The sequence below is a fragment of the Taurulus bubalis genome, assembly GCF_910589615.1.
Source record: "Taurulus bubalis genome assembly, chromosome: 17".
Taxonomy (NCBI): domain Eukaryota; kingdom Metazoa; phylum Chordata; class Actinopteri; order Perciformes; family Cottidae; genus Taurulus; species Taurulus bubalis.
Window position 1 is genome coordinate 20615547 of NC_136605.1, and position 26185 is coordinate 20641731.

The window sequence follows — 26185 nt, forward strand, 5'->3', positions numbered from 1 at the left end:
ATATATTTAAATGTATAGAGGTATTAATAGGTTTATAAAGATTTGGTCATGGTAATTAAACTACATTAATAATTGTTAAGTGGGTGTAAATGCTTACATACCCATATTACATATATATATATATAAATATATATATATATATATATATATATATATATATATATACATATTATTACATATAGTAGACCTACACATATCATGGCTGCTCGATTTCTGGATTGATTTGTTTGGCACAAGTTCATTTGTAGAGTTTATTGTATTATAATATTATAATGTATACATTTTATATTTTATATACCTATATTATTCAACATATTATTTTCTTTATTTCATTTCCCACCAAGGAGCCTGTTTGTCGTTTTTTTACGGGTTGGATAGTTTTTATGTTCTATATTTAATAAAAACAGAAATAGTTCCTTTATTTTGAATTCTAATCGGAAGTCTCAATGTGTACAGAGCTTCCCACTGAGGAGGTCCGATGATCCCAAATACAAAGCCTGACGTCAGAGAAGGTTCCAACTGTACGACGTCATCCTGAAAAGTGGAATTCCATCCCGGAAGTACGGATAAGGAAAAATACATAAGGTATAATAAGGGGGCTTCTTTAATGCCTTTCATTTCCTCTCTATTTTACAGAAACAAAAGCATTAATAAGAGTATTCATATAGCAATTATTTGACAAGTATCAGTTTTGTAACACATGTCTTGTTTATTGGTTTAATGCAGATGAAGCTTCACCAAGTATGTTTGTCTGTTATGTCTCTGTTTGCATCATGATGTGTTTGAAATCCCCAAAAAGTGACAACAAAATGCACAAAATTAAAACTGACCGGAAAACAGCGCTACGGAGGATTCACTCATCCTGACGTGTAATCACATATATTTAAAATGCTAAAATCACCAGAAATTATGCCTTGAATTGTGACTGATCATTGGTAGAGAAGCGCACTCTGCAGCACAAGGCAGCTGAAGCAGAACATAAAAAAAAACAGATTTGACAGTGAATAAAATCATATTGCCTGTGGATTGTTTTTAATGGATGGAAATAAGTTAACTAGCTTGCAACTGTGCGCTTAGTAATAACAAGGCTCTCTCTGACTCATAAAATAAATCATTAAAAAGGTGGACTCCCTGATTGTTGCATGTAGTTGTTGTTGCAGAACATCGTAACCACCAAGTGCAATACAATTAAACACCTCCACCACAAAGATTATGATAACAAAAATCCCTTTTACATTATTTCCAATTAGTGCATCATGCAGAATCAAAAGACAGTGCAATGGAGGTGTTTTCACACGAGTAGAGCTCTCTTTTTGTTGGCGAAGAACACGTTCCACTTGTGCCAGTGCAGGCCGGGGTTCTGGGTGCAGTCTCCAGTCTCGGTGCAGGTGTAGCCGGTGGGACAGCAGTGCTGCATGTCCTTGCAGCACACCGCCTGTGAGAGGACAGAGGAGGGAAGACATGTAACACACCTGGAGCTGGAGGAAACAGGTGCTTCAGCTAAGATAGGGGTTCACTGTGTATATATCATTTGGGAATAACAGCTTTTAAAATGTAACTTGAGAAAAGGTACAGCGGTATTAGCAGCAAATTTAAAGTATTGTATGTATAAGCATGTCTCTTTCCAGAGTGTAATATTATGAGTTATTATTAAACTATTATATTTGACCCATCAGCAGCATTTTAACATTGTAGCTGTACCTCAATATTACATTCAAGCCAATTAACTTAATTGCTTTTTAATTACTATCTTCGTCCTTCTATTATGACAAACGCACATTAATACTGCCTGTAATAACAAATCCAAATATCAAAGGATTTGCTTATTTTTGTTCTCCTGTGGCATAATTCACATGTCCTTATTATGCAGAAGTATCCTATTATTAATACTCGTGCACAAATATGTAAGCAGCATACTAATGAGTAGTTAAATCTTCTCATCTAACAATCTGCAATAAATCAAATATGAATATTTCTCATTCTTGAGTAACTTTTAAAGCGCTACTCAAATCAAATGTATTACTATTATTATTATTAATATAATAAGGTCAAACTATTTCTTTAAAAGCCAAAGTTACGACTGCACATCATACATTAGGAGACGGACAGCAGCCCCATGAACTAGCGGAGGTCCTGCAGCAGGTATTTCCATCGGGACAGCTGGTCGTGTCATCACAAGGGACGTCTCCGAACTTTGAGGGCACGGGTTGACGCTCGGGCAGATACACCCGTGTTAGCGGGACGGCCTCCAGCTGCAGCATGACGAGCTTCTGACAGGAGTTAGAGGCCATTTTGCAGGTGTAGCCCGTTGGGCAGCAGTGCTCCTTATCCGAGCAGCACACGGCCTGCACACACAGCATGCACAAGGTTAGAGGAAGTGACATCCCTTGTTTTACAAAAGCAAAAACCCTAACTGATAGCGCGTCTCACGTTTGGTATCGGGCAGCAGCCCCACTCGCCCGACGACAGCTGGCAGCAGGTGGTCTGTTCGGGACATTGAGTCTGGCCTTCGCACTTCACAGCGCTGGGATCGGCCTGGACGCTGGTGTCGGCCGGAAGCTTGGTGTACCAGGGGATCACCACCTCCCCTTTGGTGCACGTGGTCTTCCTCAGGTCGCACTCGTAGTCGGCGGGGCAGCAGTGGTTCCCATCGGCGCAGCACACCGCCTGTTGTGGGGGGAAGTGAGAGTGAAAGTGCTACTTTCACATCATCCACACTGTTTTCCAGTTCTTCTTTTGAATTAACAAACTTAAGAATAGTGAAAAAAATTGCAGAGTGCATAAATTAATCAGTCACTTTAGGGCAGTGGTGCTCATACTTTTTCTGTCACGCCCCACTTTGGAGGAAGAGCAATGTTCGGGCCCAACCGCCCAAACAAAATTGTAACAAAATGGTCAAACTTTTTGTGACTCCTCCATCCGTGCTTTTTCAAATAATAGAATAAAGAAAATTATTTTTGTAACGTTTTTTTTTTTTAAGAATCTGCATCTTTCCCCCACCCCCCTTTGGCTCCCCACCTGTAATACCTCCACGCCCCACTAGAGGGTCGCGCCCCACAGTTTGAGAACCACTGCTTTAGAGGGACAGATACAGTATATTCCTGAGGAAATGGCAGTACTGATTGTGGCCTGAGGCTGGTAGTAATAACGCAGAGGAGAGTAGAAAAATGGACTATTTTATCATCATTTATACTCTTGGGGTTTGAGAAAGTGATGCCGCTCAGGACACAAGTTTCCAAATAAGTCAGAAATCTCAGCTGGCTACTGGCGCTTCAATGTCAGGATGTTACTGGAGGTCACTGCTCACCTTTGGCAGCGGGCAACAACCCCACTTCTGAGACGAGCCCATGAAGCAGCAGGTGGCGGACGGAGGGCAGGTGGTGTGGGGGTCACACTGAATGGGCTCCCCCTCTTCGTTATTCTTCTCGTCCTCCTCATCCTCCTCACTCTCCTCCTCCTCCTCGGTTTTATTCGGCTCCTCTTCCTCAGGCTCCCCCTGACTTTCGGTCGGAGCGACCTCTGCCGTCGGGACGACCTCTGTCGTCGGTGCCGCCGTGGAAAACGCGGGAATCTTCTGCTCCATGGGCGTGGAGCCCGAGGGGCTGTCACAGCTGAGCGTGACCAGGTTGCAGGTGGTGCCAGTCGGGCAGCAGTGCTCGTGGTCGTCACAGCAGACGGCCTTTTGAACGAGGTGACAAGAAAGCTTTCAGCCACAAAACATTGTTGGATGTATGAGCCTGCATGAGGCCAAAGTAAAGACACGTCCGAGTGAAGATAAAATCAGTGAGTGCTGAAAGTTTAGAGGATAGTTCAATGTTTTGAGATATATGCTTATTTGTTATCTCGCTGAGATTTAGATGAGAAGATTGATGCCAACGCCATGACTGTACGGTATATGAAGCTACAGCCAGTGGGTTAGGTTAGCTTAGCTTAGCACAAAGACTGGAAATTGAAGGAAACAGCTAGCTCTGTCCAAGGTAACAAACTCCAGCTAACGCTACTAGCACCCCTAAAACTCACTAGTTAACATTTTATATCTCCTTTGTTTGTACTAACATTTACAACAGCCTGTTTTTTTTGCTAAAGCTAGCTCTTTATGCTAACCTTAGCTACATGTGGTAGACTCATATTTACCGTACAGACATAAAAGTGCAAGAAAGCAAATGAGCGTATTTGCTTGAGCTAAAATGTTGAACTATTCCTTGAAAGAAAAACTGTGTGAAACTTGTTCAAACTAACTGCAAGAAGATTGATGCCAACGTCATGACTGTACGGTATACGAAGCTACAGCCAGCGGGTAGGTTAGCTTAGCTTAGTACAGAGACTGGAAACTGAAGGAAACAGCTAGCCTGGCTCCGTCCAAGGTAACAAACTCCAGCTAACGCTACTAGCACCCCTAAAACTCACTAGTTAACATGTTATATCTCCTTTGTTTGTCCTAACATTTACAACAGCTTGTTTTTGTGCTAAAGCTAGCTCTTTATGCTAACCTTAGCTACAGGTGGTAGACTCATATTTATCGTACAGACATAAAAGTGGTCTCAATCTTCTTGTCTGAATCTCAGCAAGAAAGCAAATGAGTGTATTTGCATGAGCTAAAATGCTGAACTATTCCTAGAAAGAAATACTGTGTGAAACTTTCAAAAACTAACTGCACATCTCGGAGGTCAATCCAGTGGAAAATCCTGAGTGTGTGCATGTTGCGCTGTGTGTTTACCTCAGGTAGATCACAGCAGGCCCAGTCTCCTGTTGCAGTCTTGCAGCAGGTGGTGCCATCAGGACAATAGTGGGTGGAGTCGCATGTAACGTTCCCCACCTGTGCGTCCTGTCTGGGGATTGTGGGTACCTTCTCGACCCACGGCACAGAGTATTCGTCGTCGTCACAGGACTGAACCTCCAGGTTACATTGCTTACCTTTTGGGCAGCAGTGAATTAAATCTGCACAGCAAACCGCCTGACATGATCAGAAAGATGTAAAAACATTAATGCATTGGCAAGGGGTTTAACATAACAGTTAGGACTGTGTAAAAACAAAATGGCAGCCGGAAATTATACCTCCGGTAGCGGACAGCAACTCCAGCTGCCCTCTGAGTTTCTACAGCATGTGGTGCCATCTGCACAAGATACTTTGTCATCACAGGGGACATCGGTGCCTGGAGAAAAACAATAGTACCGTTTATATCCAACCTCTGCACCTCATGAGAAATCGACACGGGAATGAATGAAATTCAGACACAACTTAAAAAGTAGTTACTTTTTCAGCAAATAGATAACAGCCATATTGATGCTTTTGAATAAGTTTACCAGAATAATATACATTACTGATACTATTATCGATTATTCAACATTAAATGAAGTGCAGCTAATTATTAACGTTATTAAAGCACAACGTCTGCTGCAAGAAAGGTCTGTTTGTACCTTTAACTCATGCATCTGGTCTCATGATGTGCTTCTTATGACACATATTGCATGAGGTGTGTGTGCTTGTGATACATACTTAAAGTCAGGAGTAACATCTCACCTGCAGCTGCCTCGGTGACAGATGAGTCGTCCTTCTCTGTAGGAGGAACTGCACTCACGGTGGTGAATTCAACAGCCGTCTTTGCAGCGACTTGTTCGCCTTCTGAAAGAGGAAACACACACTGATATGTCTGCATAAACACATGCACACAGATTTAGGCAATAATTAATCAGAATGAGGAACTAAGTTCAGAAACAAATCTGACCTTTCTGGTTCTCCCAGTCTGCTCTGATCCTGGCAGGAAATTTGGCCCACATTGGTGTCTCTTTTTTGGTCGACGAGGACATACATTTGCTGTGTTCGACATCACATACGGTCCCTTCAGGGCAGCAGTGCATCTTATCCTCGCAGCACACTGCCTGTTTGGAGAATAAAGACACATGGAGCGTCATCTTTAGAGCCACACACGATAAGACAACGTAAAGTCACGATAACCGGGCACGCAAATCCATCATTTGACTGTTGTTCTCATTCATAATCTCAATTAGAAATTCAAAGCTATCACCTTGTGTATGTCTATAAGGAAAAGATCAGCCGTGCTGTACCTTTGGCATTGGGCAGCACGCCCACTTTCCTTCTGGGGTTTGACAGCAGGTGGTTTCATCTGGACACTCTGACACTCCATCGCTGCACAGGACCGTGGTCACGAGCTCTGCAACAACATCAAAGTAACGTTTTAAAAGCGTGAGATTAAAAAAGTAAAACAAGTTTTGATCTGCACAGCACCTTTAAACCACGATTGTTCAATTCAGATTTAAAAAAGTAAACTCAGACCAGTGTTGACAACTCTTTTCCAATGAAAGTGGCAAGCAGCACTAACTCCAAAAGTCGCTCAACTTTGCAAGAAAGCCCAACTAACATTTAAATGGCCCTCATTTAAATCATGAAGTCGCACTACTAGCTGAATGAAGAGTTATTTTCCTTCCTGGGTTCATGCTATTAAGCCCAACAACAAGGCTGGATTAATTAAAAACAAGCCCAAATTAAAGCATTTCACCTTTTTTGATGCAGGAGCGGCTGTCTGCGCTGCACTGGTGGCCCTCTGGACAGCAGTGTTTCCCATCAGAGCAGGGGACTCCCTGTCAGGGGGCAGGAAATCACAATTCACTGAATAAATGCAATAAAATCTGAACTCAAATGTTTATGGATTCTGTCTTGTAATCGTTTTACTCTGCAGTTAATGAATTTATATTTTCTTTATAGTAACAAAGGTTCCATCTTTAACTGCTTGACCCCAAATAGGTGTCGTAGTAAAGACATTTACAAAGGTGCAACGTATTCGGCCTCAAGCAACCCAGCAGATAACTTTACAGCAAAAAGCTGCGTCATAGCAGAAATAGCAGAAGGGTGAAAAGTGAAGTGAAGAAAACTTGTTTCGAAGCAGGAAATGTTCCTCCTTGTAACAGGAAGTCTCTGGGACACATTTTGCATAACATCTGCAGCCATGATATCAGTGTTACTGTATGAACACTTCAATCAAATTCATCAATACAATTGTGTAGTTATTCCCTTTCCCTCCCCTTATAAGTGTACTATTACTTGAAATATATATATATTAATGTTATACACGTTCATTCACATGTATTCATATATTGGTGTATTTAAGACAGGGTCAGTGTACAATAAATATATTGCACCAGAAATAGCACAATGCTAATATTCCTCTGTTGTCCCTGTGCTTGTATAAAACACACATCCCAATATAATAAATGCAGCTGTAGGAAATATATCCTACCTTAACGACAACATAACTGCGTGTCTGTATTGATAGCACTTTGTGGTTTTCTCATACTTATAGTCGCTCCTCTGTGATGATCTTGTTTGTGTTGTTTTAACCATCAGCTGTAATGTTACCATAAGATGTTTGTGTTGGGTGAGGTTTAATCACCTGAGCTAAGGGACAGCAGCCGTATTTTGTCAAGGCCCTCAGGCAGGAAAACTCCACCGGGCATCGAGACCGATCCGGACAGACGTTGTCGTCGTCCTCCCCCGTGTACGCCTTGATCATCCTGAAGGACTGCAGGGACAAGATGGGCTTTAAACATGTCGCTCTCACGCTCTGTGTCTTACGATGGAAGCACGGCGGTCGTTCTCACTTTGGAGAGTCCGGGCTGATCGGCAGACACTCTCTCCACCCAGGGGACGGACCCGGTGGTGTTCAAACAGCTGGACGTGGCCACGTTGCAGAGGGTTCCCGTGGGGCAGCAGTGGGTGTGATCCTCGCAGCACTCGGCCTGCAATAGTGGGGACACTTTGACTATCAACGGTTTCAAACCAGCTATCACACCGGCTGAATGAAGCCGGAGCTTTTTATCTGGCTCATAAAGCGGTGAAAGACGACCGAGCATGAATAGTTCCGCTGTTCAGCCGTCATGTATTTCTATCTCATAGTACAAGAAGGGTTATCTCACGTATATACATTTAACTATGAGACGGACAAAAGGGACAAAGCATTCTCCTGAAGTGGAAGCACTATAACTTTACTGGGGTTTATCTTGTGAAGAGGTGATGTTAATTGTGCGGTCCTTAAATAGAGAGGTTTCAAGTTTTCAGGCCGACAGCTGGACAGGATGCAAAGCCTTCATGTTATGTCTTTTCTATTACTTATTATGACTCTATATGACCAAAAAAAATGTCTTTGCAATTATACATTAAAATGGCATGACAGGTTTGTTTGTACGACATAATGAATGGCAACAATTGAGACTCTTGTCTGAACTCAATTTTGATTAAAAATGCAGTTACTGCGGCTTCAAAAGTAAATACTTTGAATGCATGTGTTGCATTCAAGCATTGTTATAAAAAACGACTAACATTTGAATTCATATCCAGATGTTTCCAGTGACCAGATGCATTATTTGGCTAGTCAACAGGTAGAGTCATCTCGTGATGCACAACATGGAAGACCGTACCTGATCCAGCGGGCAGCATTCGTAGCCGCTGGCCGGGTTGTTGCAGCACGTTTGACCGCCTTCACATCTCCCTCCATCTGGACACTCATCAGCCCCGACCAGAGCCAGGAGAGCCGAACAGACCACGACCCACTTCTGCATCTGCACACAGGGGGAGACTAATGAAAAACTAATGATGGCTATTGGGGATTTCCCACCTTTCCTGCAGTGCAGGTTCAGTTGGAGTTGGTTCCTGGTTTTGTCTTTATTTCCCAATAATTTAGCAACAGTCCACTTTCAGTTTCGTTTAGCCTGCATATCAGAAAGAAAGGTGCTTTGTCTAAAGAAAAGCTCTGCTAGTCAGAATAAACTGTGCACGTTTAACACGAAAATATTAAACAAATTGAAACAATATGAAGTAGTAAATACTGTAAATGTCTGTTTGACAACGTGAATCGTCACTCAAATGACTTCTTCACAAAGCAAGTAATGTCTCAGGTTCTCAAAGATCAAAGTTTCTTGTGTTCTTACCTTGAGAGAGACGGAAAGGCTGTTGTGAGCAGGACGGCGTTTCACAAGCGTCTCACCACCAAATAACACAACCGAGAGAGAGAGACCTGCTTTGTCATGGACACGCCCCCTAGAGAGAGAGAGAGAGAGAGAGAGAGAGAGATAGAGAGAGAGAGAGAGAGAGAGAGAGAGAGAGAGAGAGAGATAGCGCCTATACTTTATAATAGTAATAAACTAATAACACGGGGCTCTTAGTCTGCACAAGACGGCCACCACTTTATGTATTTCTTTACACACACTAGTAGAACATTTTCCTCTTTTCCTCTTTCCGTTTTATCCTTCACAATAAAAGTTTGAAATGGATCTACAAACTCTTAAATTCTGTCCCAACAAAAAAGGCCGTGAGAACAGTAACAGAATGCATTGCCTATGATATATGTTTGTATTTCTACAATCAGAATTTGTGCCTCAGTGTCTTCTTTTTTAATAACATTTTATATTATTTATAATATTTCAGTTATTGTGGATTCTTTACTATTTTTGTATTGCTTATGTGCTTATTTATAATACTTGTTTTTATTTTTTACTAATTATCTTGTTTGCACTTTAACCTATGCTGCTGTAAATCCTGTAAATAAAGGATTATCTTATCTTATCTTAATTTTATGCTATTGTCTATTTTTCACTCTCTACCGTTGCCCCCTGACATGTTCGTTTAAACGTATTCACATGTATTTTTCTTATTGACAATTTATGAAATTGTACATGTGGAATTGTTAAATAAATAATTATCTAAAAAACAAAACAAAAAAAAACGTGTTTACATGCGGCAGCTGCGGCGCGCTACAGTGACGTAGCCACCAGGCGGCGCCAGAGCGACAGCGGCGGAGGGGGGAAAGGGGGCGTGGCCTGACGGGCGCTGACATTTTAGCACCGCGCTCCTCATAACACGCGCACCAGCGTCTCTCCACCACTAACGGGCGTCCATCGCTGCGTTGAGCTGACTACGCGTTAGTGAACATTGTGTCCTCACTCGTACTTACCCAACTGCCCCCTCATTGCTGGATTTAACCCCGACTACACGCACACACAAAACATGTCCGCAACGGAGACGCCAACGGCTGAACTGCAGCGCGACGGAGCGGCTTAACGTGTCGCTCCTCAAACGAGCCGTTTCACCTGAAATGGGTGAAGACGCCGCGGCTTCTCGACGACACACCGGCTGCTGAAGCAGAGAGGTGAGTTGCGGACATGGAGCTGAGGACGCGGGGCGTTATTTTGTGTTGTCTGTGTGTGTGTGTCAGCGCGTTAACTTAAGCTAGCTTAATGCTGCTAATGTCGCGTAACGCTGTCTGTGACGTCACGGACTCGCGTGTTCATGGAGGATTTTATGAAACGTGATTGAAGGTCGTTGTTGCATCGTGGGGTCGTGAAGGTGAAGGGAACATGCTCTCGGTTTAGGTGTGTGTGTGTGTGTGTGTGTGTGTGTGTGTGTGTGTGTGTGTGTGTGTGTGTGTGTCGCACATACGGGGCATTTATCTTGGAGATCGGCCAGTGCAATAGTAAAATACATTTATATTATGTATTATAATGATATATAGTTAGTTTATTAATCCAGCAAGAGGACTTGCTACAGCAGCATTTATATATATATATATATATATATATATATATATATATATATATATATATATATATATATATATACAGGTAAAGCAATAATAAAATGTACTATACAATCTAATAAACATGTTTAAAACAAGCATGTTATTACAGTTTCTAGTTTTTTGGAGTTGTGCAGAAGTGTGTAACTGTCAGTTACTCTTACGTCCTGGAGTCTGTGGGGTTCCTGCTATTATTTGATTTTAAAACCTTGTTTGTTAAAGGCAGCTTTACTTGGTAGACACACCTTGAAGGCCACTAAGGTCACACTAAAGCACAATAAGTATATTAATACAGTCTCAATGGAAGCAACACAAAACAACACAGGTAAATCAGTGAAACAGGAACATTTTAAATGTTACTTACGCAGCAGAAACATTGATGGATTTGCTGCTAATGTGTATATTAAAACAAATAAAGAACATTAACTTAGTAGTAGAAGTTGAGACTTTCTTTAGGGCATTTATTACACTGCTGCGACCCCCTCCCTTAATTAGGAGTGACTGTCTGGTGACATGCACATCGCAGATAAGCTATCGCAACGTTTCAACGACCCCATTTTAACATCGACGCCTCGACTTACTTACCCAGCTCTGACTTTACGACACTGTCACTATCTTGCATTTCAGGAACGTTTCTGTATCGCAACAGCAATACAAATTTTACAACAGGATACAAAGAGAGAGTGGAACACCAGCGCTCCTCTTGAGTTGTGTTACGTCACAGGAAGATAAAGACACTGACAGAAAACAGTTTAGTTGGAGAACATCGTGTTCTCACTGTGGGGGGTTTTTGTTTTCGGTCCGACAGGTGAGCAGGATGGAGGACCGGGCCGTCGGCGGCTCCGTGGCTGCGATCTCTCCGCTGCAGCAGATGCTGGCCTCTGGCACTGGAGCCCTCCTCACGTCGATTTTTGGTGAGATCATGAAAACAAAGACTAGGGAAAGGCAACTTAGATTATTCTTTCCAATGCAGTTTTCCACAATGTTCTGCAGGGTTCTTACAGTCATGGAAAACCTGGAAAAGTCATGGAATTTTAAAATAGTTATTTCCAGGCCTGGAAAAGTCGTTGGAAAAAATAAAATTCAGAAAAAAGTCATGGAAATGTGTTATATTCATGTGCTCATGTCGTTCATTTACGCCGAGTTTGAAATAATGAATATGATATGAATATTGATATAATGAAAAGAAAGACGCTCAAAATATAAGCAGACATCTATATAAATGTTTATTCTTTTAATCAAACTATTGTCTCATTCATTTGTGTCATTTAAGGTTTACTGTATGCTTTGTGTTCTCATTGTTAGTTTAAATACTACATTTACTCACTTTTTACTGTTTACACCCAGATCTCACTAAATGTTTGCTCATGGACATTTGGTTAAAAGTCATGGAAACCCACTGGTCAACATGTGCATGAACCCTGATCCGGTCTTGTTTTCCCCAAAGTTTAACACTAAGATGGCAGTTTTTTTTTTTTTTTTTTGGTCCACCACTATAAAACTTGAACTTTACAGGCACGTGCAGAACTTGGCACTAGTATACCTTACTTTATAGAGCCATCCTTGGTCTGCTGCACACTTGTTGTTATTAACTAATGTGCAACGTAAACAGTGCTGCCTTCACTCACTTTACTCTTTCCATTACGCAGTGAGGTGTTTGTTCTTTAGCCTACGACCATTGATCTCAATGGGGAGGACAAAACAATAGTGCTGACCTCCATGTTTCCTGCAGGACTCGACTGTTTAGTTTGAGCTGCAGACGGAGTGTGTGTCTCTGTCTGTGTATGATAATTAACAATTCCACTCGTTTGCTCTCAGTCACACCGCTGGACGTTGTGAAGATCCGGCTGCAGGCTCAGCAGACCCCGTTGCACCACGGTGAGACGAGGACTCTTCTTCTTCTGTGGTTTTGGATCATAGATGAACTTTGCTTGTAACGGCTGCTTCTTTCTGCCCTCCGTGTGATTCTTCTCTAACCCCACAACACCGTCTCTCTTTGTTTCTTCACCTCTCTGCCCCGCTTCGTGCTTTGTTTGGTGACTGCAGCCTGTGAATCTGCTCTGCCGGGCGGCGTCCTCCGCCCTTCCAAGTGTAAGTATCTGACCTGCGTCGCTGCATGCGGAAACATGGCCATATTTATTGCACCCGCCGCACAACTTTCCATGACGAATTCACATGTTTTCTGCCCGCTTAAACGTCCATGTTTTTGCTTTCCGGCCCTTCGGTTGAATCTGTTTGTTACGTGGCTTTAAACTGCTTTAAACTACCATTTCATGCCCTCATGAGATTTCACAGTTTAGGAGTTTCAAGCGGCACAAAGCGACCCTGAACGTGTTCCCAAACTCCTCCTCCTCCGTGCTTCTCGTTCTACCGCTCTCTCCGGTCGACTCTCGTAACCCCGTCCGAGGAAATGTTGTGTTTCTGTTTCCTGGTAAAGCCTGTATTCGGGGGCGAATCTTTTTTTAGAATTTCTTTCGACTTTTGTCAACAGTCTATATCTTAACCCGGCTCTAAATAAACACACAGAGTAAGCAGCGGCAGGACGTTCCCTCCTGAGCGACCCTGTGGTCATTGCCGTCGCATGCATCATGAGTCACGGACTTTATTCTGTAAAACTCACGCGCCGTATGTTTAACCGCTGCTTGTGTTTCGTCTCTCAGGGAAATGTTTCCTGTACTGCAACGGACTGATGGATCACATCTACGTGTGTCAGAACAGAACCAGCTGCACCAGCTGGTACAAAACACCCACTCGTTTCAGCGGGACGCTTGTGAGTACGAGCACATCGGCAGCTTTTACCGCCTCCTGCCCAACGAAATGAATCGGAACGTGTTTGACCGTCTGTCTTGTCGGTTGCACGCAGGACGCTTTTGTGAAAATCACTCGGCACGAAGGACTCCGGTCTCTGTGGAGCGGACTTCCTCCCACGCTGTGAGTCTCACCTCATCACCAACACATTCACGTTACTTATATTCAGGTTTTACTTTGAATGCCGTAATATACAGCGTTTTCTCTGGAAAAGGCATTTATAGATAATTCTTTGAAGGTTAAAATCAGTTGAAGTGTTCGCTATATATTCAGAATATTTTCACCTCTTTATCTTTCCGACGGGGAACCGAAGACGTTATCTTTTCTCTCTTCAAAGACTCCATGAACAAAACCAGTCATTTTACCTCCTAGAGCACAGGCGTTACTGGTTTACTGCCAGTTAGTTAGTTTGTGTTATTGTGTGACTTTACTGCTTTTTAGTCTCACAATAACACAAATACACTAAACCATCTCTCTTTTGATATGAAAACATTCCATTGATATGGCATGCAGTGTACAGTGCTGTCCTTAGTTCACGTATATGTATTCCGTTATTTAAACTTTAATTTGATATTCTACTGTAGATGCAATTGTAAATATTCATGCTCCCATTTATTGCACTTTATTGTTAAATGATAAATGTTATGCAGCTCCCGCCAGGACAAATTCCTTGTCTTTGAAAACATACATGGCAATAAATGGTTCTGATCCTGATGTGTGTGTGTGTGTGTGTGTGTGCGCAGTGTCATGGCCGTACCCGCCACCGTCATCTACTTCACCTGCTACGACCAGCTGCGGGACTTCCTGAGATCCGGTCTGGGCTTCCAGGGCAGCCTGGTCCCGCTGGTGGCCGGCGGTCTGTCCAGGCGTGAGTCCACCACAGCCCCACGCCGATAAACATCACGTCTACGTGTTTAAATTCGGTTACTTTACGACCCCCGTGTGGTTTTCAGTGGGCGCCGTGACGGTGATCAGCCCTCTGGAGCTGGTCCGGACCAAGATGCAGGCCCGCCGGCTGACCTACGGCGAGCTGCGGGTGTGCATCCGCTCGGCCGTGGCTCAGGACGGGCTGCTGTCGCTGTGGAGGGGCTGGGGGCCGACCGTGCTCCGGGACGTGCCCTTCTCCGGTGAGCGCCAAATGCAGCGTTCAAACATTCGGCCCTCGTGTCCTGTGTCGAGCTTCTCCTGCAGCAGATTTCACTCGACTGCTGTCATTTAATGTCTTCAGTCAGACAGTCGGATCACGGCTGAATGAGTTAGCATGTTGGTGCTAACGATGGAAAAGTAGTGACTTGAGCTGTTTGAGGAGTTTGTTTAAACTTTTTCCTGCCATGTGAATAGTTTCTACGGTGACATATATATATATATATATATATAAATAAATAAGAAAGATGTCTGTAACGTGGAGCAAAGCAACAAGTGATCGTGTGTGTCTGTCTGCAGCGTTGTACTGGTTTAACTACGAGCTGGTGAAGGCCCGGCTGTGTGAAGAGTCCCGACTGACTCAGGCCAACTTCTCCATCAGCTTCACAGCGGGAGCCGTCTCTGGAGCCGTAAGTCCTCCTTTCATGGAACCACATGACTCCTGGATAATGCAACAGCCATATATATATATATATACATATATATATATATGTATATATATATATATATTAGTTGTTCATCTTTTGTAATGATGACTCAGTTTAATAAGATATCAAACCAATCCAAGTTTCAGAAGCGCTCCACCTAATTTTGCCTTTAGGAAAATGAGTGGGACTTTTACTTTCATCCTTCATCAATCATTGGTTCTACAGACGTTAACATTTATCAGTAAATGGTAGAACCTCATAACAGCTTGATATCCTTATAAGATTTAAAAAAGCATTATTATTCTTTTCTGTTTGAACTCAAAGGGAGAACAAACATAATATAACCGATCCTTAAGAAAACATGACTTGAACTGTGAAAACACAGGATTCAGACTCCAGCTGTGGGCAGTGAACGCATCGTCTGGTTTCTACAATAACTGATATGAACGTCTCCTTCACACACAGATCATATCTAACGGTTTGAAGTGTGACGACGGGCTGCAGCCTGTGTGCTCTCCAGTATACGATGTGTATAAATATATATATGTATGTGTGTGTGTGTGTGTGTGTGTGTTTGTGTCTAGATTGCTGCCATCCTCACGCTGCCGTTTGACGTGGTGAAGACGCGCAGACAGATCCAGCTGGGAGAGATGGACTCTCTGGGAGGTCTGTATTAACATCTATACTTTATTTATTGTGTGTGTGTGTGTGTGTGTGTTCTAAACGGTAACGTCTTCCTGCTCCTCCCAGCTTCCTTAAAGAAAACGACGTCCACGTTGCACATAATGAAGGAGATCTGGGCTGAGCTGGGCTACAGAGGCCTCTTTGCAGGTAATCATGCGTTCACTCTGCACCTCACCAGCTGGTCCAGGATCACTTCACCTTCACTTGAGGACGTTTAACTTGTAAAGCTGCTTTTTTTTTTTTTAGATAATAATCAAGTTCATTTGAGTTTCATGATGCTAGTTAACGGCCCCCCCTCTTTTATAGCACATAAAAGCACTCATTTTCATTTAAACTATAATTTCCATCAATAAACTTTGATTTACAGCTTAATTTAACATCTGTATTTACCCATTTTAAGTCTAGTTTGACTAAACTCTGACCCTAATCCTAGATTAAATGAATCCTCGTTGGTGAAACACAACCGCACTGTCTTCATGTCACGTGAACGTTTGCGTTGCTTCTCCGTCTCGCTCCAGGTTTCATGCCCAGAGTGATCAAAGTGGCTCCGGCGTGCGCCGTCATGATCAGCAGCTACGAGTTCGGGAAGGCCTTCTTCCAGCAGATGAACCTCGACCGCGAGCGACTGGGAACCTGAGATCAGAGCAGAAGAGACAGAAGCCTGGATTTGTTTTTTTTCCGCGTGAACATAACGGATGAAGATGGACCTCGAGGGACACCGTACATCCGGCTGGAGACTCAGAGATCCTCTTCAGGACCACAGACTTTTATGTTTGGCGATTTTATTTGTGTGAACTTTAAACGGGTATCTTTTTAAAATAAGATAATAGTTTGTTTTTTCAGGGCTTTCAGCGAGGAAGACGAACGACACGAATCACATTTTGAAACGATAAACCTGTGAAGGACGGCGATCGATCGACGGGAACATTCAAACCCTGTTTGGGGCTTAAACTGCACGGCAGCACTGTTGCATGAGTCTCAGAGGAAAACACTCATTCCCACATTTAGCATCGCCTCGAGTGCACGGCATGTTTGTATCCGTTAGCGTTAGCGTTAGCTTTACTGCATTCCTGTAGCAGTACACAGCATGACGTGTTGACATCCTTGTAAAGTGCTACAAACGATCAAATCTATCCAGTACACAAAACAGATCCGTCAGCCATCTGAAATGTGAAAGGCGAGGACGTGTTTGATGGCAAAATGTAAGCACGCCTTCTCTGAAGATTTGTTTCCATCGGTACGTGAATTTAGCAGTTTATGCTATGAATATATTATAAAAAATCCAATAAGATTTGAGCACAATTTTTCTGTGGGAACTTCCTGAAATTCACACAGATGTTCTCACATTTTGCAAAGCTATGCAGCGATGAAGTAAACGTTCATGCTGGGGAGGAAATGCTTTTGATTTCTTGCCTGCAATATAAATCTAAACTTGTTACTACACTGAATCATAAAACTAAATATTGATGCCTTAACCTGAAAGGTGTAAAAGTGTGTCTTCTGTTTGTCTGTTTTTTATGAATGAAATGGTAATAAATGTGAAGACGGCTTGATTTTTATACCATGAGTGATTATTTTGTAGTTAGCAGTTTGTAAATGACCATCATTGAATGTCTACATTAGTTATGAGTGAGAAGGGCTGTTGTACATAAAACGTCATGACAATAATATAAATAATGAAATTAATGAATATATACTTAATTAACCCCCGAGGGGAAATTTAGTACAACAAGAAAATACACAAACTAAACACCAAATTGTATATTTCATCAAATACGCACACATTCAAAGTAACTTTTTTAATACAGTTGTAATCTAAGTTGACTAAAACACATTAGTATTGTATTCTAAATTATGTGAAATGCAGTCTTCAGATGTACTTGAATGAGAACAAAAATATATTTCAGAAATATCATTTGATTGGTAACCCCTATGATCATTCTCCCCGAGAAAATATTCATCCACCCGATAGTAGATACAACATTAAAAATTCTGGCACAGTTTTGCACAAAATTTACTATAACCCCCATTCACATATATATCTACTATAACCCCTATTCACATATATATCTACTATAACCCCCATTCACAGATCTATCTACTATAACCCCTATTCACATATATATCTACTATAACCCCTATTCACATATATATCTACTATAACCCCTATTCACATATATATCTACTATAACCCCTATTCACATATATATCTATTATAACCCCTATTCACATATATATCTACTATAACCCCTATTCACATATATATGTACTATAACCCCCATTCACATATATATCTACTATAACCCCTATTCACATATATATCTACTATAACCCCTATTCACATATATATCTATTATAACCCCTATTCACATATATATCTACTATAACCCCTATTCACATATATATCTACTATAACCCCTATTCACATATATATTTACTATAACCCCCATTCACATATATATGTACTATAACCCCTATTCACAGATCTATCTACTATAACCCCTATTCACATATATATGTACTATAACCCCTATTCACATATATATGTACTATAACCCCTATTCACATATATATCTACTATAACCCCTATTCACATATATATGTACTATAACCCCCATTCACAGATCTATCTACTATAACCCCTATTCACATATATATTTACTATAACCCCTATTCACAGATCTATCTACTATAACCCCTATTCACATATATATATCTACTATAACCCCTATTCACAGATCTATCTACTATAACCCCTATTCACATATATATATCTACTATAACCCCTATTCACATATATATTTACTATAACCCCTATTCACAGATCTATCTACTATAACCCCTATTCACATATATATATCTACTATAACCCCTATTCACAGATCTATCTACTATAACCCCTATTCACATATATATATCTACTATAACCCCTATTCACATATATATGTACTATAGCCCCTATTCACAGATCTATCTACTATAACCCCTATTCACATATCTATCTACTATAACCCCTATTCACAGATCTATCTACTATAACCCCTATTCACATATATATGTACTATAACCCCTATTCACATATATATGTACTATAGCCCCTATTCACAGATCTATCTACTATAACCCCTATTCACATATATATGTACTATAACCCCTATTCACATATATATGTACTATAGCCCCTATTCACAGATCTATCCACTATAACCCCTATTCACATATCTATCTACTATAACCCCCATACTATTCATGATAATCACCTGTTCCCGCCCAGACTGGACTATGCATTCTCTCTATGGCTTAAAAATGACATTCTCAACATTGGTCAGTTATACATTACATCATACAATACTTTGACAAATTGAAGTCTCTCTCATTAGATTCATAAACCTTTTCTGTGGTCTTTTTACAGCTTTATTTTTTATTTAGTTATAATCATTCTGTTGTGGGAATTAATAACAGCAATCATTTCCAATTTCTAAAACTCACTACTTGTTTCTGTTTGTCTGAAATACCCTCCTACGCCATATTTACTTTTGTGTATACTTGAGTTATTAATAAATATGTTGTATCGTCCAAGTAAATAACATATTTATTGTGTGATGTATTTAAATGATTTGTAACGTCAAACAGTGACATCTAGCGGCCGCTGAGTGGAACCACATCGTCAGGGTGAGATATGTTCTATGTTCTCGGAGGATAGTCTCGCCGAATCTCGCGATACTTGCGGTGTATATATATCAGCGTCTTCCCTTCAGTAGGCCTCTTTGTATCGGATTGGAGACGACATGGTGAGTCTCATCTCCCAGCGATCCATCGAGCATCTGACACATCCGTTGCTATTGACTTATTCCAGCCACTCGTATCACTCTCACACAAGATGGTTCTTATTGTCTTGAGATATGTTTGTATTATTTCAGTCTGATAGTTCAGTAGAAGCGATTCATACTATCTCATACCGGCAACCCGTGATCCAAAATGGCGGCTTGACACAGGCCGATACCTGTAACTTACAAAGTAAATGCACTTTTGCCAATATTACTCATTATTTAGTAGTTTTAATGTATTTCTGGCTTCTTAAAACAAACTTGTGTGACGTAACTCTTGTCATACGTAATGTCAGTTTGTTGGCATTAGCTCACGCTTTGACGGAATGTCATGGTTAGCATTAGCGCACGCATTCACGTGAGCTAATGCTAACCATGCCGATAGTGTGGGAAGCTGTCGCTTCCTGGTTCATGCGTTTATATATTCATGGACTTCGTCTACTTGACTTTCACGTAATACTGCCACGTCATGTGAGGTCGTGGTTATCTCAAAGCTAACGCCATGTGTTTCTTCCCCTCCCTCCAGTCTCACCGTAAATTTTCTGCTCCGCGTCACGGATCCCTGGGCTTCTTGCCCCGGAAGAGAAGTCGTCGTCACCGGGGTAAGGCCAAGAGCTTCCCCAAGGATGACCCGAGCAAGCCCGTGCACCTAACGGCCTTCCTGGGCTACAAGGCCGGCATGACCCACATCGTCCGCGAGGTCGACCGACCTGGCTCAAGTGAGTAGTGACTCAAATTATTATAAACTGACATTAATACGGTCTTGCAAGTTGAAGATGTGTATTGGGTTTTTAGTTATTTAAATGTGGAGTTGTGTCTATGATGAGTCTATCGACGGGCGGACATAATGGGGTTTAAAACCCCCTTGCTGAATGTCGAGCACTGAGCACAGTTCATGCAGATTAATGATTTACTTAAAGTGTCACATCTTTTCACATGTATAAAGCGTAACGTTATATTTTGTTCTGCAGAGGTGAACAAGAAAGAAGTGGTTGAGGCCGTGACCATCGTGGAGACTCCTCCCATGATCGTGGTCGGCGTTGTGGGTTACGTCAACACGCCCCGCGGCCTGAGGTCCTTCAAGACCATCTTCGCCGAGCACGTCAGCGACGAGTGCAAACGTCGGTTCTACAAGAACTGGTGAGACGCGCGCACGATACACTTTTAAGTATTTTGAAGCAGGTGTTAGTTGCCCAGTGGAAATTGTTAAAGATCTGTGTTTTCACTGAGTGAGTCTAACACTACGGTGGCCCCTGTGGCAGCTCCGCTCAGGCGCCCTGTGCCCTGATGAGCTCCGGGCTCCTCTGGCCAGTGGAAAGTGCTTCTTAGAAACTGTGCCATGAGCCAAAAACTAGTTGGAGAAGCGCCCCCGATCCACACGGAGAGGGGAGTGCAACCAGCTCCGCATTGAGTTCTTCCGCTGGCCCCTTCTGGGGTTACGAAGGACCAGTGCCAACCTCTTGTGTCTACGCTCTCAGGTACAAGTCCAAGAAGAAGGCTTTCACCAAGTACTGCAAGAAATGGCAGGATGATGAGGGCAAGAAGCAGCTGGAGAAGGACTTCAATTCCATGAAGAAGTACTGCCAGATCATCCGCGTCATCGCCCACACACAGGTTAGTGTGGTTATTGGATTACTGATCATATCTTAGTTGTCAGTGACGAGACCACGGATCTAGCGTCAGGCATGGCGCCCGACACACATGAGGATACCTTTCCATGCTGCCTTCCTTCTGAGACTTCACAGCTAAACAAATGCGCCGCTGTACAGATCGTTGTCACTGTTCTGACCTGCGTGGACATCTCTGCAGATGCGTCTGCTGCCCGTGAGGCAGAAGAAGTCTCACCTGATGGAGGTGCAGCTCAACGGCGGCAACATCTCCGACAAGGTGGACTGGGCCCGCGAGAAGCTGGAGCAGGCCGTGGCCATCAACACCGTGTTCACTCAGGACGAGATGATCGACGTTATTGGCATCACCAAGGGACACGGATACAAGGGTGAGAGCGGTTTATGCCGGCTTCATCATCTGAAGTGAGCTGTGCATTCACTCGGTAAAGACTAAACTCAAATCTCTCGTCCCTCCAGGTGTAACCAGCCGTTGGCACACAAAGAAGCTCCCCCGCAAAACCCATCGTGGTCTGCGTAAGGTGGCTTGTATCGGAGCCTGGCATCCTGCCCGCGTGGCCTTCTCCGTGGCCCGCGCTGGTCAGAAGGGTTACCACCATCGTACAGAGATCAACAAGAAGATCTACAAGATCGGTCAGGGCTACCACACCAAGGACGGGAAGCTGGTGAAGAACAACGCCTCCACCGAGTACGATCTGTCCAACAAGAGCATCAACCCCCTGGTGAGCGACTGTCATGCATCCGGCGCTTCAGTTGAATCGATCTTTACTGGACGGAAACTAACGTTCCTTTATTTTTTTGTGATTGCAGGGTGGATTCGTCCACTATGGAAATGTCACAAATGACTTCGTCATGGTGAAGGGCTGCGTCGTGGGCGTCAAGAAGAGGGTTCTGACTCTGCGCAAGGTGAGGACTCATTAGAGCTAGCTTATTTATATTGGACATATTTTATTAATGGACTATGGAGGGGAAATTATTGTCTTGACTTCTACCTGGAAGATTATATTGAGCGCTCTTGATTACTTTAGATAAGGCTCATTGCCTAGATGGAATATAGTCGGACAACGGCCCTTAATTTTATACTTTCAGCACACTGCACCTGTATGTGATTACCACAAAGACCTAGCCGTTATCTTTTGTGTTCCTACAACTAGTCTTAAACTCGTTTCCTTTCTCTTCCAGTCGCTGCTGGTCCAGGCCAACCGTCGTGCGACTGAGAAGATCGACCTCAAGTTCATCGACACCACCTCCAAGTTCGGTCACGGACGTTTCCAGACCTTCGAGGAGAAGAAGGCGTTCATGGTAAGACTTCCTCAAGCCTCCATGTGCCTAAAAGTTCTTTTCCTAGTCACTGCTACGACAAGAGACATGATGAAATTATTTATGAATGCCATTTTAAACACTCAGATCGGCAACGTTGCACTTCTGCCAATGTCCTGTGTTAGTTTGTCTCCGCACTGTACGTAACCTGGTTCTGTCTTCAGTTTGAACAAGGGGTTCCATTCCAGTGCCATATTGAGCCCCAGTGAGGCAGAGAGCATGGCGTTTTGTTCTTGCTCTCTGTTCACTCTCTGGGAACAACTGGCTGCTCGAAGCCCAGAAACACGGCCCACAAAGTGTTGCATCAAACTGATTTTTGTCGCGTTTTCTCTCCTCACAGGGACCACTCAAGAAGGACCGCATCGTCAAGGAGGAGACTGCATAAAGTCCTCGCATGTCTCTGCTTCGTTAACTGCCACCATCACTGTTCTGCAGAGTTGTTTAATAAAAAGAAAAAACCCAAGATTATGTCTTCGCAGTTTCATTTAAGTTGTTATATGTAGACTAAAGGTATTGTCCTATTGGAGGAAAGCTTGTCTTTAAGCTCAACTGGGTCGGTATCTATGGAAAGGTGTGTATTGTCATTTTTGTGCATATATTATACACGTGTGTCTATATGCACACTAAACCTTTTTTCCTTTAACTTAAACAGATACTGCAAGAAATGGCAGGATGACGACAAGGACTCCTTCCTGGGCTACAACGTTCACGTGAGTAGAGTGACACCTATTATAAACAAATATTATTGCAGTCTTGCAAGTAGAGGATATGTATTGTCTTGTTATTTAAATGTAGAGTTGTGTCTATGATGAGTCTCTCGACGGGCGGACATAATGGGTTTAAACCCCTTGCTGAATGTCGAGCACTGAGCGCAGTTCATACAGATTTATGATTTACTTAAAGTGTCCATCTTTTCACATGTATGCTTAACTTTATATATTTTTGTTCTGCAGAGGTGAACAAGAAAGAAGTGGTTGAGGCCGTGACCATCGTGGAGACTCCTCCCAAGACTTTCACCAAATACTGCAATAAATAGCAGGGTGATGAGACCCAGAAGCCGCTGGAGAAGGACTCTACTTCATGAAGGACTGCCAGATCATCTCCCACACAGGTTAGTGTTATTGATAACTCATCATGTCTTAGTTGTCGGTGATGAGACCACGGATCTTGCGTCAGGCATGGCGCCCGACACTCATGAGGATACCTTTCCATGCTGCCTTCCTCTGAGACTTCACAGCTACACCAACGTGTCACTGCACAGATCGTTTTCACTGTTCTGACCTGCGGCGACCTCTTTGCAGATGAGTCACCTGATGGAGGTTCAGCTGAACGGCTGCAACATCTCTGACACAGTGGACTTCATGGTAAGACTTGCTCACACCTTCATGTGCTTAAAATCTTTCCCAATGTGAGTTTGTCTCCGCACTCCATGTAACCTGGTTCAGTCTTCAGTATGAACAATGGTGACCCATCCAGTGCCATATTGAGCTCCATTGAGGCAGGGGAGCATGCCGTCCTATGCGTGCTCCCTGTTCACTCTCTGGGAACAACTGGCTGCTCGGAGCCTAAAACATGGTCCACTAAGAGTTTGCATCAAACTGATTTTGGTCGTTATCTCTTCTCTCAGGGATCACTCAGACTGCATAACGTCTACACAATAAGCTACAGAGTTCTTCCGCTGCGGTTATGAAGGACCAGATCCACCTCTGTCTACACCACATGCTCCAAGAAGGCTTTCACCAAGTACTGCAAGAAATGGCAGGATGACTATGGCCTGAAGCGGCTGGACAAGAACCAATTCCATGAAGGACACACAGGTTGGTGTTATTAGATGACTGATCATATCTTGTCAGCGATGAGACCACGGATCTTGCGTCAGGCATGGCGCCCGACACTCATGAGGATACCTTTCCATGCTGCCTTCCTCTGAGACTTCACAGCTACACCAACATGTCGCTGTACAGATCGTTTTCACTGTACTGACCTGCGGTGACCTCTTTGCAGATGCGTCTGCTGCCCTGAAGCAGAAGAAGTCTGAACATCGGCAACATCTCCCACAAGGCGGACTTCATGGTAAGACTTCCTCACACCGTCATGTGCGTAACATCTCTACAGTCTTGTGAAAGAGACCTGATGAAGATGCAAATCTATTTAAGATGCAGATTTAAACATAACCGTTGTAGCACCAAATCAGAAGCTGCATGTCTGTCTCCGCACTGTACGTAACCTGGTTCTGTCTTCAGTTGGAACGATGGGTTCCATTCCAGTGCCATATTGAGCCCCAGTGAGGCAGAGAGCATGGCGTTTTGTTCTTGCTCTCTGTTCCCTCTCTGGGAACAACTGGCTGCCTTCCTCCAGACTTCACAGCTAAACATGTCGCTGTACAGATCATGTTCACTCTCTGACTGGTGTTTACCTCTTTGCAGATGAGTCACAGGCAGAAGTCTCACCTGATGGAGGTTCAGCTGAGCGGCAGCAACACCTGACAGTGGGCTTCATGGTAAGACTTACTCACACCTTCATGTGCTTCATCTATTGTCCTAGGCCTTGTGGAAGAGACGACTGTTTTTGAAACGCTGATTTTTAAACGCTCAACCTTTGATGTAGCCCAAAGTCCTGCATGTTTTATTTGTCTCCGCACTCCTTGTAACCTGGTTCAGTCTTCAGTATGAACAATGGTGACCCATCCAGTGCCATATTGAGCTCCATTGAGGCAGGGGAGCATGCCGTCCTATGCGTGCTCCCTGTTCACTCTCTGGGAACAACTGGCTGCTCGGAGCCTAAAACATGGTCCACTAAGAGTTTGCATCAAACTGATTTGTCATGTTTTCTCTCACAGGGACTCAAGAATGACCTCATCGCCAAGGAAGAGACTCATTACGTCACATGTCTCTGCAGAGTTAAATAAAAAGTTGTGAAAAAACAAAGATCATGTCTTGTTTCATTTGTCTTTATATGTAGACTAAACTTGAGGAGTATGTATTGCAAGGTGTTGTTGTCCCTTTATGATGCATAAACACACTAAACCTTTGTCTCATGAAACTAATAAACCGACCAGAACTTCAGTTCAGTGAAATTTAAAAAAGCTACGACACTGCAGGGAATTTGTCAAAACACTTCTAATAAATACAGAATGGGAGATGGAAGCAGAAGTGTACAGTTTCACCTCGAATCACAATTATATAAAGCGTCTTAATGCTGATGTGGATCAGCTTTTGTAGGGCGGCAACAATTATCTAATTTCCTGTTTGCTTAAACTATGAATGTGCAACTGCCAAGAGCTGTTTTTGCAAAGCTGGAGCAATTAAATGTTTGGCATTTGTAAAAAAAAAAAAAGACTAGCAGTGTTCTTACACTCGGAAAACCTGGAGAAGCCATGTATTTTAAAATGTTATTTACAGGCCTGGAAAAGTCCTTGGAAAAAAAAATGCAATCCCAAAAGCTTTGTAAATGTGTTATATTCATGTGTTCATGTTGTTCATTTACGCTGAGTTTGAAATAATGAATATGCTTTTAAAAGAAAGACGCTCAAAATATAAGCAGGCACACATACAGGCATCTATATAAATGTTTATTCTTTTAATCAAACTATTGTGTCATTTAAGGTTTACTGTATGCTTTGTATTCTCATTGTTAGTTTAAATACATTTACTCACTTTTTACTGTTTACACCCAGATTTCACTAAATGTTTGCTCATGGAACTTTAGTTTAAAGTCATTTAGGAAGCGTTGGTCAACATGTGTATGAACCCTGCAATAGTTGA

The 26185-nt window shown here is 42.7% G+C and overlaps 3 protein-coding genes and 1 long non-coding RNA gene across 4 annotated transcripts; 3 read left to right on the forward strand and 1 right to left on the reverse strand.

The window, feature by feature from the left end:
• Positions 1 to 685: 685 nt before the first annotated feature.
• grna (granulin a) lies at positions 686 to 8574 on the reverse strand (the record flags this gene model as incomplete). The annotated part of the gene is made up of 13 exons (XM_079232899.1): positions 686 to 1435; positions 2094 to 2345; positions 2431 to 2667; positions 3308 to 3679; positions 4718 to 4954; positions 5056 to 5153; positions 5522 to 5623; positions 5727 to 5880; positions 6067 to 6173; positions 6519 to 6600; positions 7410 to 7538; positions 7618 to 7755; positions 8434 to 8574. The coding sequence occupies 13 exons, from the start codon at positions 8572 to 8574 to the stop codon at positions 1292 to 1294; spliced, it is 2193 nt and encodes a 730-aa protein (XP_079089025.1). The 3' UTR covers positions 686 to 1291.
• A 1435-nt stretch (positions 8575 to 10009) lies between these two features.
• On the forward strand, positions 10010 to 17208 carry slc25a39 (solute carrier family 25 member 39). Its single transcript, XM_079232817.1, has 12 exons — positions 10010 to 10160; positions 11395 to 11500; positions 12405 to 12464; positions 12633 to 12677; positions 13247 to 13356; positions 13450 to 13517; positions 14138 to 14262; positions 14348 to 14521; positions 14838 to 14947; positions 15550 to 15631; positions 15716 to 15796; positions 16168 to 17208. The coding sequence occupies exons 2-12, from the start codon at positions 11404 to 11406 to the stop codon at positions 16284 to 16286; spliced, it is 1071 nt and encodes a 356-aa protein (XP_079088943.1). The 5' UTR covers positions 10010 to 10160; positions 11395 to 11403; the 3' UTR covers positions 16287 to 17208.
• A 2217-nt stretch (positions 17209 to 19425) lies between these two features.
• Positions 19426 to 22908, forward strand: rpl3 (ribosomal protein L3). Its single transcript, XM_079232813.1, has 9 exons — positions 19426 to 19440; positions 20003 to 20195; positions 20448 to 20616; positions 20955 to 21090; positions 21286 to 21472; positions 21561 to 21823; positions 21912 to 22007; positions 22284 to 22403; positions 22762 to 22908. Exons 1-9 carry the CDS (start codon positions 19438 to 19440, stop codon positions 22804 to 22806), a joined length of 1212 nt encoding a protein of 403 aa, XP_079088939.1. The 5' UTR covers positions 19426 to 19437; the 3' UTR covers positions 22807 to 22908.
• Positions 22909 to 23287: 379 nt separating this feature from the next.
• LOC306749515 lies at positions 23288 to 25344 on the forward strand. The gene is made up of 6 exons (XR_013771183.1): positions 23288 to 23532; positions 23723 to 23785; positions 24049 to 24238; positions 24426 to 24494; positions 24848 to 24921; positions 25261 to 25344. It is a non-coding gene; the product is annotated as an uncharacterized lncRNA (long non-coding RNA).
• Positions 25345 to 26185: the final 841 nt, after the last annotated feature.